The 15,925-nt window shown below is 44.9% G+C and overlaps 1 protein-coding gene across 1 annotated transcript in view; it reads left to right on the forward strand.

Annotated features, from left to right (window-relative positions):
* The window catches only part of SHISAL2A (shisa like 2A), a 152,048-nt gene that overhangs the window by 15,012 nt on the left and 121,111 nt on the right, over window positions 1-15,925 (forward strand). Inside the window, exon 2 of the mRNA XM_068242409.1 lies at window positions 4,368-4,507. Within this exon, the coding sequence (XP_068098510.1) occupies window positions 4,368-4,507 (140 nt within the window). The remainder of the gene's footprint in view (window positions 1-4,367; window positions 4,508-15,925) is intronic.

Consider the following 15,925-nt stretch of genomic DNA (forward strand, 5'->3'; position numbering starts at 1 on the left):
TTAGGCATGATAAGTTTAGGCATGCTAAGTTTAGATAAGTTTAGATCGCATGCAAAGTCCCGCATGCAAAGCAGCGCCATTAAACTCTATGCAAAGTGCACCAGACTTTACTAGTGCAAAACTTTTGATCAGCTGTGCACTGCGGTGCTAACCCAGTTGGTGCTTAAACTTATCACGCCTAAAAACTTATCACACCTAAACTTATCATGCCTAAACTTATCACACCTAAACTTATCACACCTAAACTTATCATGCCTAAACAGAGTTTAGGCGTGATAAAGGGCTTTTCACCAGCGTGCTAACTGTTAGCACCGCTTTGTGAATCAGGCCCTTAAAGTAAATCTGAGTTGAGGGTGATGTAGAGCATGTGATTTGTTTGATCAGCTGATAAATTTGCAAAGCTCTGATTTGCTGTGATCACATCCTGCTTGCACATGATCCTGACTAGCCAATCAGAGACTTACATACCTATCACCTGACCAAACTCATCACCATGGGCCCCAACCGTCCCGGATTCGTCAGGATGGTCACGGGTTGGGGGAGGGGTCCCGCTGTCCCGGGATACCCCCCCTTGTGTCCCGGCAGGCAGCGGAGGTAAAAAAAGGATCGAAGCGCCAGCCGGCGGCTGTGGTGTGTGGGATGCGGGTCTAGGATAAGATTGTCCCTCCCTCCCTCCGAATGTGCCCCCCAGTGTCCCCCTGTATGGAGAGATTAAGAGCGCAGCAGAGCGGGCAGTCTTACCATTCTTCCTCGCGTACCGGGCATCTCTGGCTTCCATCTACTTCCTGTGACATCACAGGAAGTAGGAAGCGGAGAAGACGAGATGCCCATACGCGAGGGAGAATGGTAAGACTGCCCGCTCTGCTGCGCTCTTAATCTCTCCATACAGGGGGACACTGGGGGGCACATTACAATCTTATCCCAGACCCGCATCCCACACACCACAGCCGCCGGCTGGCGCCTCGATCCTTTTTTCACCACTATATATATATATATATATATATATATATATATATATATATATTTGGACTAGGGGTATGGTTTTGGGGTGTGTCAGGGGTGTGGCTTAAGTGTCCCGGTTTCTCATCTCAAAAAGTTGGGAGGTATGGATCACATGCTTTTCCGTGAGTTCTCCTAGACATCAACAGTGACAACAAGCAAGATTTAGCATAGGAACCCACTAGAAATCAGTGTGCAGTGATTCCTAGGGCGTTTGCGATCACGATTGCCCGACACTTGGAAGCTGTACAGCACTTCCGATTTGCAATTCACTTGCTTTTTTTCCCTGTAAATAAACTTTAATACACTTACTGGGTGTTGGATGTCCGGCCTCCATCTGTAGCCCCGCCCCTAAAGGAAGAGGTCATAGGTGCTTCTTTTTGACCAATCATTCATCAATTGATGATTCATCAATCAGCACTAGTGGGTTCCTCACCACCAGTGGTGTAGCTAAGGAGCTGTGGGCCCCGATGCAAGTTTTACAATGGGGCCTGCCAAGCACTCTCTACGTAACAATTGATACGGCGCACCAAAACCTGCCAAGGACCACTACAGTGTCAGAGGTGCAAGAAGGGGATGGGGAACAGCTTGTTAATGATTACCACTATTCCAAGTGACTATAGAAGTGATTATTATCAGCACAGGACCAATAGAGAGCTAATACTGCAGTTGAGGGAGGGCCCTTTGGGGCTCCTCTGGCCCAAGGGCCCTGATGCGGTCGCAACCTCTGCAACCCCTATTGCTATGCCCCTGCCAAGGGCCCTGATGCGGTCGCAACCTCTGCAACCCCTATTGCTATGCCCCTGCCAAGGGCACCGATGCGGTCGCAACCTCTGCAACCCCTATTGCTACGCCCCTGCCAAGGGCCCCGATGCGGTTGCAACCTCTGCAACCCCTATTGCTACGCCCCCCCTGCTCACCACTCACTTTCATTTGCAAAGCGGTTTTGGAAATCGCCGGTGATTGTCGGTGATCCCCAAACGTTGCCAAAATTACCCTAGTGAGTTACTAGCCTGACTTATGACAATAGGGAGTGCCCTCTAGACCAGAGGCTGCCCTTGTACCGGCTATCGGGGTAAAGTTTGCAATTACTCTGCAAGTTGAGGCTGGGCAAATGAAAACCGCTCTATACAGAATCAGACTAATCCTAATGGAAAAGCATATTTGTGAGCAGCAGCCGAGTGGAATGCGGCAATCACTGACACAGAACTGTACAATTTAAATTAAACAGTTCCCGACCAGCCGTGTTCCCAGTTGTGACCGGAACAGAAACAGTTTTTTTGTGCATTTTCATAGTAAAACTAAATTGAAATAAAAATGTTGCTGTATCCAGTCAGGTTTCATTAGATCAGGTAGAGAAAAAGTGTTTATGTGCAGGGGTGTGAAACTACTAATTATCCCCCCCACCCTCATCCACCCAGGTTGTTCAAGTGTGGGCACTCCCCCCGCAACTCATAATAAGAGTGGTCAAAAAAATTGCCTGCTCTAGTGGCAGGAGGTCATATTGCAGGGTGGAAGGGTAAGTAATTGGGGGTCCTAGGCCATTTGCGGCTACGCTGGCTGCACACCTCTACCCCAGTCCGTTCAGTTTAAGATACTTCTTGAGAGGTTTGTCCAGCTCAGTCCCTGTGTATTAGACATTTAATTTGGCCTATTAAATGCACACCTGACAAACTTGATTAGGCCCAGTTACAAACTGCATACAATTTGTATTACATTTGCAGCCATCTGTACTGCTTGCTTATCAGCACAACAACCCATCTAGACAATGCTTTTAATCAGAAGCCATGTTTTACAAATCTCTGCATGTGAGAGGTTTCTGGTCTTGTTCCAGGGATGTGTTCTTCTTGTGTTACCGTGGATAATCCACTAGAGGGTGCATGTTGTTCTGGAACATACAGCGTCTCATGGCTGTCACCAGGGTTGGCTAAAAATTCTAAAATGCAAGTCTCTACTAAGGGCCCTTTTCCCAATCTTGTTTTGTGATTAGATTCTGATCAATTTTAAGGGGCACTATGGCGAAAAGTTTAAAAATGTAAAATATGTGCAAACATTGACAAATACGAAGTATGTTTTTTTTTCCAGAGTAAAATGAGCCATAAATTACGTTTCTCCTATGTTGCTGTCACTTACAGTAGGTAGTAGAATTCTGACAGAAGGACAGGTTTTAGACTAGTCCATCTCTTCATAGGGGATTCTCAGAAAGGCTTTTATTCTTTATAAAGATATTCCCTAAAACGGATTTAAACAAAGATGCTGGCTAGTCTCCCTACTCGCTGCACATTTTTTTTGGCAGTTGGACAGAGCAACTGCCATTCACTAAATAAATCCTTGAGAATCCCCTATAAAGAGATGGACTAATCCAAAACCTGTGACTTCTGTCATATTTCTACTACCTACTGTAAGTGACAGCAACATAGCAGAAAAGTAATCTATGACTCATTTTACTCTGGAAAAACCGTACTTCTTATTTGTATATGTTTGCACATATTTTAAATTTTACAAATTTTCGCCGTAGCACCCCTTTAAGATCACAAAATGCTAGGTACCAAAAAATCAATGGAGTCCGCGATCAACATTTCCACTTGTGCGCTTCATTTGCAATGTGATTTTTCCTGATCACAACCGTGCCTAAATAATGCATTTTGTGTTTGTGATTAAGCAATGGCTATTCATTTGGCATTCACTACAGGTACACTTTAAAGAGCTATAATGATTCCTGAGCTAAGCTAGACTGAATGCTCAGTCGGGGATTTTATCAGGGCTGCTAACAAGCAGGCTGAGCAGTGAAGAATGAAACAGAGAGCAGGGTAGGTGTTTCTTTAATGTTCCCACGGATCTATATGGTAATATACATGAGCGTGCTTCGTCTCTAGTTCACGTTAACTCTTTCAGGCAGAGAAAGAAAAAAAGGAGCACAGCCTAGTTATTTGTGTGCTAGGCACTGTACATACCCATGTCTATCTCATCATGTCACTTCGGGTGTCCTTTAACTGGGAGTTTTGCATTCTCATGTGAGCTACACTGCATATAGTCCATGGGCACTTAGATAAAATCATAGGATGGTGGAACACAGGAAAGTTGGTGAATACATCAATTACCACCTGGGCCCCTTTTACTCCAGGGCCCCATGGCAGCTGCTATAACTATTGCTACGCCCTTGATAGCTAAACAGCCTAGGCCAAACACCACTTGAAAGGCGGGGTTACATAGCAATATATAGGTATAGGAAGTGTTTCTGATGCTGAAAACAGGAAAATGACCATAAACGTGGGTATACTGAGTAAATTACTGCATTCTGCTCTATGTCATTACAGGGCCTCTTTAAGTGGCTGTTAGTCATGCATTGTGTGCTTTTGTCTCCGCAGTGTGGGAGCTCTGGTGGGCTTGTCCATAGCGGCGGTGGTCCTGCTGGCATTTATCATCACGGTCTGCGTCCTCTGCTATCTGTTCATCAGTAATAAACCTCACAACAAGCTGGACACGGGGCTGAGCCTACAGACAGCAGGTGAGCCGCGAACGCCAACATTGCTGTTGTTATTATTCTGCAAATTGTATTCAAATTTCACAGGCTTGGAACTGGACCAATCAGACACGGCGGCTGCTGCGCTCCCTTGGACCGTTTGCAAGCTGCAAAGTTTTGCAGGAAACCAGATTTAAAGGGATACTGTAGGGGGGTCAGGGGAAAAAAAGTTGAACTTACCAGGGGTTTCTAATTGTCCCCCGCAGACATCCTGTGGCCGTGCAGCCGCTCACCAATGCCCCGCCTCCGGTTCACTTCTGGAATTTCAGACTTTAAAGTCGGAAAACTACTGCGCCTGCGCGGCCGTGTCCTTACTCCCGCTGATGTCACCAGGAGTGTACTGCGCAGACGCAGACCGTACTGGGCCTGCACAATACACTCCTGGTGACGTCAGCGGAAGTGAGGGAGCAGGCACAGTGGTTTTCCAACTTTAAAGTCGGAAATTCCGAAAGTGAACCGGAGGCGGGGCCGGAGCATCGGTGAGTGGCTGCGCGGGCACAGGATGTCTGCGGGGGACCATTAGAAGCCCCGGGTAAGTTCAACTTTTTTTCCCCCGACCCCCTACAGTAGTCCTTTAAATGTGCATCAACCTGGATTTCTTAATGTCCTCGAGCTTAAAGTGGACCTGAACTCTTGCACAGGACCGAAGGTAAACAGAGAGAAATCCATCCTGTGTGTATTTAGAGAGTTTAGCCTGTCTAATTCCCCCACATTTGTGTCTAATCACTAGTTGTAATCTGATCTCTCCTGTGTGTCATCTGACTGCCATGGCAGATAAGTTCATTTGAAAGCACAGGATGTTAACAATATGTCTGCTTCCATGAAAGCAGGAAGTAGATTCATTGCAGGGATGTATTGCAGGATTTGTATCCGCTGTAACAAAGAAATGTTTTTCTTTAACCATTTATGCCACCTGGACGTGATTCTCACGTCCAGGCCGCTGCTGTAGCGCGTCTGCCCGTGGGATTGCGCGCGCGCGTGTTGTCCCCCGTTAGCCCGGAGAACATAGTTCCTATTCATTGATCTAAGTCCCCGGTAGAAAGACCAACGGCTTCTTATCAGAAAACGCCGTCTTTCTGATGAAAAAAAAGTTTCCCGTCCTCCTAATGCTTCCTGGAAGCGAGACCATTCGCTTCCATGAATAAAATTTTTTGACTGTGGCCATCCTGTGGCCAAATAGTAAAACTACATCTACATACATTTTTCAATTAAATACAACTCACATTAAACTCACATTTCAAATAAAAATAACTCACATTATTACCTTTAAAATTAACTGTTTACCTCCCACACCAAAAATTACTCAAATAAAATTTTTAATGAAAAAAAATTACAATAAAAAAAGAAACAACACATAAATAGTTACCTAAGGGTCTGAACTTTTTTGATATGCATGTGAAGATGGTATATTACGAAAAAATTTTAAATGATAAGCTTGTAATAGTAATGGATGCAAAAATGGAAAAAATGCACCTTTATTTCCAAATAAAATATCGACGCCATACATTGTGATAGGGACATAATTTAGATGGTGTAATTACCGGGACAAATGGGAAAATAAAATACATAGGTTTTAATTATGGTAGCATGTATTATTTTAAGGCTATAACGGCCGAAAACTGAGAAATAATAATTCTTTCCATTTTTTTTCTTAATATTCCTGTGAAAATGCATTTAGAAAAAAAAAATTCTTAGCAAAATGTACCACCCAAAGAAAGTCTGATTGGTGGCAGAAAAAACAAGATATAGATTATTTCATTGTTGTGATAAGTAGTGATAAAGTTATTAGCGAATGAATGGGAGGTGAAAATTGCTCTGATGCATAAGGTGAAAAATCCCAGTGGGCTGAAATGGTTAAAGGTTATTATGCTGTTGCTTATCTTATAGAGCAGAGAGGAAGTTCTGAGTTCAGGTCCACTTTAATGAGTCCCTCCAGTATGAGGCTAGGTGCACACATAGCAGAAACGCAAGCGTTGCGGAAAACTCTACGTTTTTGCCGCTAATGGAAGTCTATGGGCTGCAGGAAAAAACGCATATAAAAAAACGCACATAATGAAAGTCAATGGAAATGCAATGGTAAGCGTTTTCCATGCGTTTTTCTATGTGTTTTGGGGAAAAAAAAAATTCTGATGGATTTCAGCTTCCTGTTGTCTTCCTAGTGATTTGCGTAAAACGCAAAAGAAAAACACATGAAAAACACATACAAACCGCTTTACAACACACGCAAAACGCTTATAAAACGCATCAACGCTAACGCAGCAAAAACGAACAAAAAACACACACAACATAAAATGAAACGACATAAAACACAGCCTATCATGTTATGTTATGTGTGCACCCAGCCTAAAAGACAAAGCCAGTCATGCCAGGTATTGTCTTAATGATTTAGAATTGAAGGGGGTGTCTCACAGTTAATTACTTACCTGATCTGCCATAATTCATTCAGTTAGATGAGCCCTCCGCACCCCTCAGAATGTCGGCCATGGCAGGTTTTTTTCAAAGTTCTGCCGAGGCTCTGGCCACACCCATCTGCATTGCTGTGGCCTGCCCCCAGCTTGGCCGCCACGGCAACTAGCTGCTCCTTCACCCTTTATGGGTGCTACAGTTACATATATATGGCATCTATGCACTGTAGTGTCCCAGTGGCTTTTATAGCAGCAGCTTTTAGCACTTAGGCCCAGTGCACACCAAAAACCTCTAGCGGATCCGCAAACGCTAGCGGCTTTTGAAGTGTTTTTTTCAGAGCAATTCTAAGCATGTTTAGAGCGATTTTCTAAACATGCCTAGCGTTTTTTGGAGCTTTTTGTGTAGCAGAAGTTTTTTTTATTTTGTTACAGTAAAGCGGTAACTGAACAGCTTCTGTAACAAAAACGCTTTCAAAATCACTCTGATCTAGCGTTTTTTCAGAGCGATTTTCCACTTTCCTATACTTCAACATTGAGGCAGAAACGCCTCAGAAATCCACAAAAATGCTGCAGCCCCGGAGTTTGCGTTCGGGGAAAAAACAAACCGCTCTGGTGTGCACCAGCCTATTCACTTTCATTAGCCAAGCGGTTTTCCCCCTGCAAGCGTTTTTAAAAACATTCAGAACTGCTCAGAACTGCTCAGGATGGTGGCTGGATGGTGTAATGGTTAAGGGCTCTGCCTCTGACACGGGAGACCAGGGTTTGAATATCGGCTCTGCCTGTTCAGTAAGCCAGCACCTATTCAGTAGGAGACCTTAGGCAAGTCTCCCTAACGCTGCTACTGCCTATAGAGCGCTCCCCAGTGGCTGCAGCTCTGGCGCTTTGAGTCCGCCAGGAGAAAAGCGCGATATAAATGTTCTGTGTCTTGTCTTTGTCTTGCTCTTGGGGCTTGATTCACTAAACCGTGATAACTCAAATATCACGCCTTATAAAAGTTAACAAGCCTTATCAGAGTCGCAAAGCGAGCGCTACAAACCCGCAGGGGCTCGGGGCAGGACGAGTGCCATTGCCAATTAGCAGGCACAGGTTCATAGCACTCGGTATGCTACTCTGAGAAGCGTGTTAACTTTCATAAGGTGTGATATCTGTGATAAGGTGTGATATATTTTCATAAGGTGTGATCTTTGATAAGGTGTGATATTTGAGTTATCACGGTTTAGTGAATCAAGCCCATTGTATGCACCAGCCCTTAGGCCAGGTTCACAGTGGTCAGTTGCATAATGTACGGGTTATAATGAGTGTGAACTGCAATGGAGACTGGACATAGACTGTAAACTTGTAAAGGAAAAAAAGTGCCTCTGGGGGGTACTTACCTCGGGCGGGGGAAGCCTCAGGATCCACAGCAGAGGGGAGTATTATTATTATTATTTAGTTTTTATATAGCGCCGACATCTTCCGCAGCGATGTACAGACTATATACTCTTGCCACTTAACTATCCTTCAGAGGAGCTCACAATCGAATCCCTGCCATAGTCATATGTCTATGTATGTGTCATGTAGTGTATGTATTGTAGTCTAGGGCCAATTTAGGGGGAAGCCAATCAACTTATTTGTATGTATTTGAGGTGTGGGATACAAACCCCATGCAGATAGTGCCCCGGCTGGAATTTGAACCAGGGATCCAGCACTGCAAGGTGAGACTACTATCCACTACGCCACCGTGCTGCCCGTGGCCATAAATCCAGTGCCCCCCCCCACCCCCGAAGATCTCCTGGTCGGTGCTTGCTGACGTGCGTGTATGCGCAGTAGCGGCTCTCCGCTTGGACTCCGACAGAAATAGCCAAACCTGATCGACTCCACCGTAATGCGCAGGTGTGAGACGTCTGCGCAATAGAGTGGACCCAATGAGGTTCGGCCTAAGCGGAGAATCGCTAGTGCCTCTGCACAGGAACGCAAAGGTAGATATGTGGTCGGCTTCTGTTCCCAGGTGCCAGCGCTGCATCAGGCTGGCGGAGGGAGACGGGAGAAGCCTCATTAGGATCTAGAGGGTTCCTTCTTCTGAGGTAAGGTACCCCCCAGAGGTACTTTTTTTTCCCCCTTACAGGTCCCATACCTCCCATCTTTTTGAGAGGAAATAGAGGGACACTTAAGCCACGCCCCTGCCACACCCCTGATCACGCCCCCGTCACACCCCTAGTCACGTATAACATAAAGATTTCATAAGAAAAATATGTTGATTTATAATTAAAACCACACTGGTCCTTTCTATTCTGGTTCATTTTACTTCTTATTATTAGTTTAAAATTAGTAATATATCAATTTAATGGATGGGAATAAATATGAGTCAATCAAACACATTTTTTAGTACAGAAATATATTTATTTACATAGAAAGAGGGACAAAGTCCTGAAAGAGGGACAAATGAGAGGAAGAAAGAGGGACAGAGGGACAGGGCTGCCAAAGAGGGACAGTTGGGAGCTATGCATACGGTGACCATACGTCCCGCTTTACCCGGGACGCGTCCCGCCTTCGGGGGCGCTGTCCCAGGCTGCATGAGGTCCCGGGAAACGTCCCGCTGCTAAAAGCCCGGCCTCGGGACTCTGGCCACCGTACAATAAACTAGCCGCAGCGTCTACTAGACGCTGCGCTAGTTCATTCCCCGCAGCCCCGCTCCAGCCTGCAATGTTCTCCTCCGGCAGGCACAGGCAGAGCAGGGCTACGGGAAGATGGCGTCCAGAGGCGGAGCCCTGTATTGGAGACTATTTGTCTCCAGTACAGGGCTCCGCCTCCGGACGCCATCTTGCCGTAGCCCTGCTCTGCCTGTGAGAGGCTGAGCGGGAGATTGAACATCGTCCAGGCCAGGGGGAGCTGCACCTGAGGCACCAGAGGCCGGCTGCGTAAGGGGACGTCTTCTGCCAGGTGAGTAAATGCCTTTTCTTGCAGGTGAAGTGTTTGGCCGCATTGCGTGTATTTTGTACTGACATGTTTGCCCGCAGTGCGTTCTTGTACTGACATGTTTGGCCGCATTGCGTATATTTTGTACTGACATGTTTGCCCGCAGTGCGTTCTTGTACTGACATGTTTGCCCGCAGTGCGTTTATTTTGTGCTGACATGTTTGCCCGCAGTGCGTTGATCTTGTACTGACATGTTTGGCCGCATTGCGTGTATTTTGTACTGACATGTTTGTCCGCAGTGCGTTTATCTTGTACTGACATGTTTGGCCGCATTGCGTGTATTTTGTACTGACATGTTTGCCCGCAGTGCGTTTATCTTGTACTGACATGTTTGCCCGCAGTGCGTTTATCTTGTACTGACATGTTTGCCCGCAGTGCGTTTATCTTGTACTGACATGTTTGCCCGCAGTGCGTTTATCTTGTACTGACATGTTTGCCTGCAGTGCGTTTATCTTGTACTGACATGTTTGCCCGCAGTGCGTTTATCTTGTACTGACATGTTTGCCCGCAGTGCGTTTATCTTGTACTGACATGTTTGCCCGCAGTGCGTTTATCTTGTACTGACATGTTTGCCCGCAGTGCGTTTATTTTGTACTGACATGTTTGCCCGCAGTGCGTTTATTTTGTACTGACATGTTTGCCCGCAGTGCGTTTATTTTGTACTGACATGTTTGCCCCCATTGCGTTTATTTTATGCTGACATGTTTGCCCGCAATGCGATTATTTTGTGCTGAAATGTTGCCCATTGCGTTTATTTTGTGGTGTCTGGGGTAACTGTTGCTGCATTTATTATTTAATGGTCATAGTTGGCTGTGTTTGCTGCTTTGCGGTTATGGCATACTATTAAATAGCATCACACAGTTTCTGCACACCTATGATGTGAATCCACGTTTGACCACATCACGGCGTAAACACTGCTTTCTTATGCCTCGCTGTTGCATCATTCTGTTAGCTCCGCCCATAGAATGTCATGACCACGCCCATTTTTCGCGCGCGCTGCAGGCACCAAATTTTTCGGCGCGCTGCGCGCGACGCACCCCCTATTTTTCGACGCGGCGCAGCCCCCCCCGCCAATTCACCCCGTCCCAGGTTGAGCCTACAAAAATCTGGTCACTCTAGCTATGCAGGTCCTCTTTAATACAAAGCTGGCATGCAGCGAGATAAAATAATCCTTATTACGACTCAGTACTGTGAACCGGCCCATAGAATTGTATAGGCAGTGAGTCAGGGGTGTAGCGATAGGGGTTGCAGAGGTTGCGACCGCATCGGGGCCTTTGGGCCAGAGGGGCTCCAAAGGGCCCTCCCTCAACTACAGTATTACCTCTCTATTGGTCCTGTGCTCATAATAATCACTTCTATAGATACTTTGAATAGTGGTAATCATTAACAAACTGTTCCCCATCCCCTTCTTGCACCTCTGACACTGTAGTTGCCATTGGCAGGTTTTGGTGCGCCGTATCAATTGTTATGTATAGAGTGCTTGGGGGGCCCCAATGTAAAACTTGCATCGGGGCCCACAGCTCCTTAGCTACACACACTGCAGTGAGTTGAACATGCAGAACTATTCTGCAGCGCAGCTGAGCACTGTGAACTGGCCCTGAGACATTTGGCTGTTGACAATAGGACTGACTCGCGCTATATGTGAACATGCTGGTTTTTACGACATCTACAGCTGTGATATGCAGCACATGACAATACATTCCGTGCTCGCTGCACCATCTGGGTTCATTAGTGGCAGGTTTTATTTAATCATACACACGCCTGTGTGTTTGCATAGCGGTTCCTATTTATCCAGGGATTGACTCTTCATTCAGAATCCATGACAACATTTATTTTTTTTTTGTTTCTGCGATCTTTTGCATTCCAATAGGATCCCAGTGAAAGTAACTACAGTAGAATCTCGTTATAGTAAACTCCGATATAGTAACCTCTGGATACAGTAAACTCAGTCCTCAGGTCCCAGCAAATGGGTCTGCATAAATATACAATGTATGGCCAGTTCTGATATCGTAAACTACGTTTCCCACACCTCCCAACTTTTTGAGATAAGAAAGAGGGACAGTTTTAGGGCTTCTTCACATTAGGAGTGATTTCGTTTTTTTTTTTAAAGCTCTGGTGCTTTTAAAAATCGCTTTAAGGGCTCATTCACACCTAAAATCGCTGACCACTAGCAATTTGCGTTAGCGTTAACGCAGAAAATTGCTGTACAAATTCGCGTTTGTGGAGCAATCGTGATTAGCGTTTCTATATATGCTAATGGCTATCGCTCCAAAATCGTCGGAAAAATGCTGCAAGTAACACGTTTGCGATTAGCGATAATCACGGAACGCCCGCGATTATCGCTAATCCCTCAAGTGTAAACACAGCCATAGGCTAAAATAGCACTAGCGTTTTAAAAGACGCTAGCGCTTTAGCGATTAGCGGGAATCGCTTAGGTGTGAACGAGCCCTTAAAGGATAACCGAAGTGACATGTGACATGATGAGATAGACATGATGAGATAGACATGTGTATGTACAGTGCCTAGCACACAAATAACTATGCTGTGTATCTCCAGATATTTCTTAGCTTTTGTGTGCACAGGCATGCGTGAAAAAGAGGGAAGTAAATAGACTGTAAGGCCTTGTTCACATTATAGGCGTTTTTGTAAAATTTTAAGCGCGGGCAATTTTCAAAATCACCCTGAAAGCGCTTGTGCAGTGATTCTCTATGAGAGAGTTCATATCTGAGCGGTTCGTTTGCGATCCGCTATGAAAAGCGGTGCTTGGGTCATTTTTGAGGCGATTTGCCTCAATGGAAGGTATAGGAGAAACGCAAAACGCTCACCAAATCGCTTAAGCAAACGATTGTGTGAGCGTTTTTTTAAAAAATACATTGTATTTATTTTTTACGGATTTTTTTCTGGATCAAAAGACGGAAGCGTTCTGCAAAAGCGCTTACAAATTTCTAGTAAGAGAGGAATCCAAAGTCCAAAGTCAGTGCCGTGTTTCCTCCCCAGATATGAGTAAAGTGACCCTTAAAGAGACTCTGTAACAAAAAAAGTTCCCCTAGGGGGTACTCACCTCGGTAGGGGGAAGCCTCTGGATCCTAATGAGGCTTTCCCTGTCCTCCTGCGTCCCACGGTGGTCTCGCTGCAGCCCACGGAACGCACAGCCGGTGATTTGTCAGGCTGTGCAATATTTACCTTTTCTGGCTCCAGCAGGGGCGCTGTTGCGGCTCTCCGCTTGGAAATAGCCGATCTCTGTCGGGTCCGCTCTACTACGCAGGCACAGGAGGCTTGCACCTTCGCAGTAGAGCGGGCCAACAGCGTTCGGCAATTTCCGCCTATCTTCGAGCGGAGAGCCGATACTGCGCCTGCGCTGGAGCTGGGAAGGTAAATATTTACATCCCCGCTGTTCGGAGGGGCACAGCGAGACCAACGTGGGACACAGGAGGACAGGGCGAAGCCTTGATAGGATCCGGAGGCTTCCCGCACACGAGGTGAGTACAACCCCAGGGGAGGTTTTTTTTTGTTACAGAGTTTCTTTAAACAAGCATGTAGGAAATGTTACCACTGTAAAAACACATTAGCCAATTGTTCTTTCCCACAAATTGGTGGTAGGTATTACATTGTGAGCTCCTCTGAGGACAGTCAGTGACATGACTGTGTACTCTGTAATGTGCTGCAGAAGATATCAGTGCTCTATAAATACATAATAATAATAATAATAATAATAATAATATGGCAGGACATTAGCCTATGACTATGGTAGGATTAGACTGTGAGCTCCTCTGAGGACAGTCAGTGACATGGCTATGTACTCTGTAATGTGCTGCAGAAGATGTCAGTGCTATATAAATACATAATAATAATAATGTAGGACATTAGACTATGACTATGGTAGGATTAGACTGTGAGCTCCTCTGAGGACAGTCAGTGACATGGCTATGTACTCTGTAATGTGCTGCAGAAGATGTCAGTGCTATATAAATACATAATAATAATATGGTAGGACATTACACTATGACTATGGTAGGATTAGATTGTGAGCTCCTCTGAGGACAGTCAGTGACATGACTATGTACTCTGTAATGTGCTGCAGAAGATGTCAGTGCTATATAAATACATAATAATAATATGGTAGGACATTACACTATGACTATGGTAGGATTAGATTGTGAGCTCCCCTGAGGACAGTCAGTGACATGACTATGTACTCTGTAATGTGCTGCAGAAGATGTCAGTGCTATATAAATACATAATAATAATATGGCAGGACATTAGCCTATGACTATGGTAGGATTAGATTGTGAGCTCCTCTGAGGACAGTCAGTGACATGACTATGTACTCTGTAATGTGCTGCAGAAGATGTCAGTGCTATATAAATACATAATAATAATATGGCAGGACATTAGAATATGACTATGGTAGGATTAGATTGTGAGCTCCTCTGAGGACAGTCAGTGACATGACTATGTACTCTGTAAAGTGCTGCAGAAGATGTCAGTGCTATATAAATACATGATAACATGGTAGGACCTTAGACTATGACTATGGTAGGATGAGATTGTGAGCTCCTCTGAGGACAGTCAGTAACATGACTATGTACTCTGTACAGTGCTGCAGAAGATGTCAGTGCTATATAAATACATAATAATAATATGGCAGGACATTAGAATATGACTATGGTAGGATTAGATTGTGAGCTCCTCTGAGGACAGTCAGTGACATGACTATGTACTCTGTAATGTGCTGCAGGGGATGTCAGCAGAACCATACAAATGAATAATAATAATAAGCACAGTATGCAGTATATATTCCTCTGCAGATATTTGTCCTTGACAGTCAAAACAACTGTTTATCACTTGTTTGTCTTTCGTTATGCCTAGCAGCTAGTGACAGTCTTGCATGTGTTGTTTAGATGATTTTTTTATGCTGTTTTATGTAGAGGGGAGGGGAAGAAAGGGCGGCAGGATTTCCTTTGTGGATTCTTACAAAGCAGTTGCCTATAAAAATATGACATGGCTGTCGCCTCTCACTAGAGTTTTAATAGATACAGAAGGAAAGGGATTGCATTGCCGAGGCCAGACAGCCGGCCCAAGTGGTGGGGCAATGATTTTGGCCATCAGGGATTGCCGTCTGTATGCTTCGGGGTCAACAGATAGAATATGCTTACAGGTCAGTTTTTATTATTGTTTAGATCAGCGCTCATACCACTACATACAACGTGTGCCGAAGAAATTGTAAGTGGATCAATGTCTGAAGCGTCACTAAGTTAGTTTATAGGCTCATCTAAGAGGCAAGATTTAAAGGGTGCTTGAAAGACCATTGGATAGATATGGAAGGGAGTTCCAGAGAAGAGGAGATGCAAGTGAGAAGTCCTGTATACAGCGGGAGGTGCTTCTAGTGAAGGACAGGAGTGTTTTATGAGCAGAGCAGATGGCCCTGATCCACATGCATTGGTAAGATTGCCATTAGGTAATTTAACTGGTACTAACACCACAAGAGCACTGCCCGTTACCCCACTAGCACCACACTTGTTACCGGGTTACCTCACGCATTGGTATGGTAGCAAACAATACGCCGCCCATTACCATAGCAACATCTATGGCACTAATGGGTTAACGTGTGGTGTTCTTGCGGTATTAGATCCGGTAAAATTGCTGTGCGCAAACCTTACCTGTGTATGATGGATCAGGGCCCATATCTGGAAAATATTGATGGACATATGGATGGGACGGGTTGTAAAGGGCTCAGTTGTTTAAAGTAACGGTGGCTGTACATGGTTCAATTTAAAAAAAAAAAAGTTTTTTTAACTGAAATCAAATTTTATTTTTGGATTGTAATGTTTGAAATAGAATTTTAGCCAATCAAACACTATTCAGTTTGCTAAAAAATCAATCAACATTTTCCACCATGGCTGACCAGGTAATTAAAACAAATAAATTCAGTTTTAATATACAATAATTTCTATGGTAAGGCGCCCCCTTCACCATCCAACACCCCCTCCCCTTCCAGAACCTGTATAAGCCAAAACCTATTTCGGTTACAACATACTGTACT

This window comes from Hyperolius riggenbachi, chromosome 6 (assembly GCF_040937935.1).
Source record: "Hyperolius riggenbachi isolate aHypRig1 chromosome 6, aHypRig1.pri, whole genome shotgun sequence".
NCBI classification, from domain to species: domain Eukaryota; kingdom Metazoa; phylum Chordata; class Amphibia; order Anura; family Hyperoliidae; genus Hyperolius; species Hyperolius riggenbachi.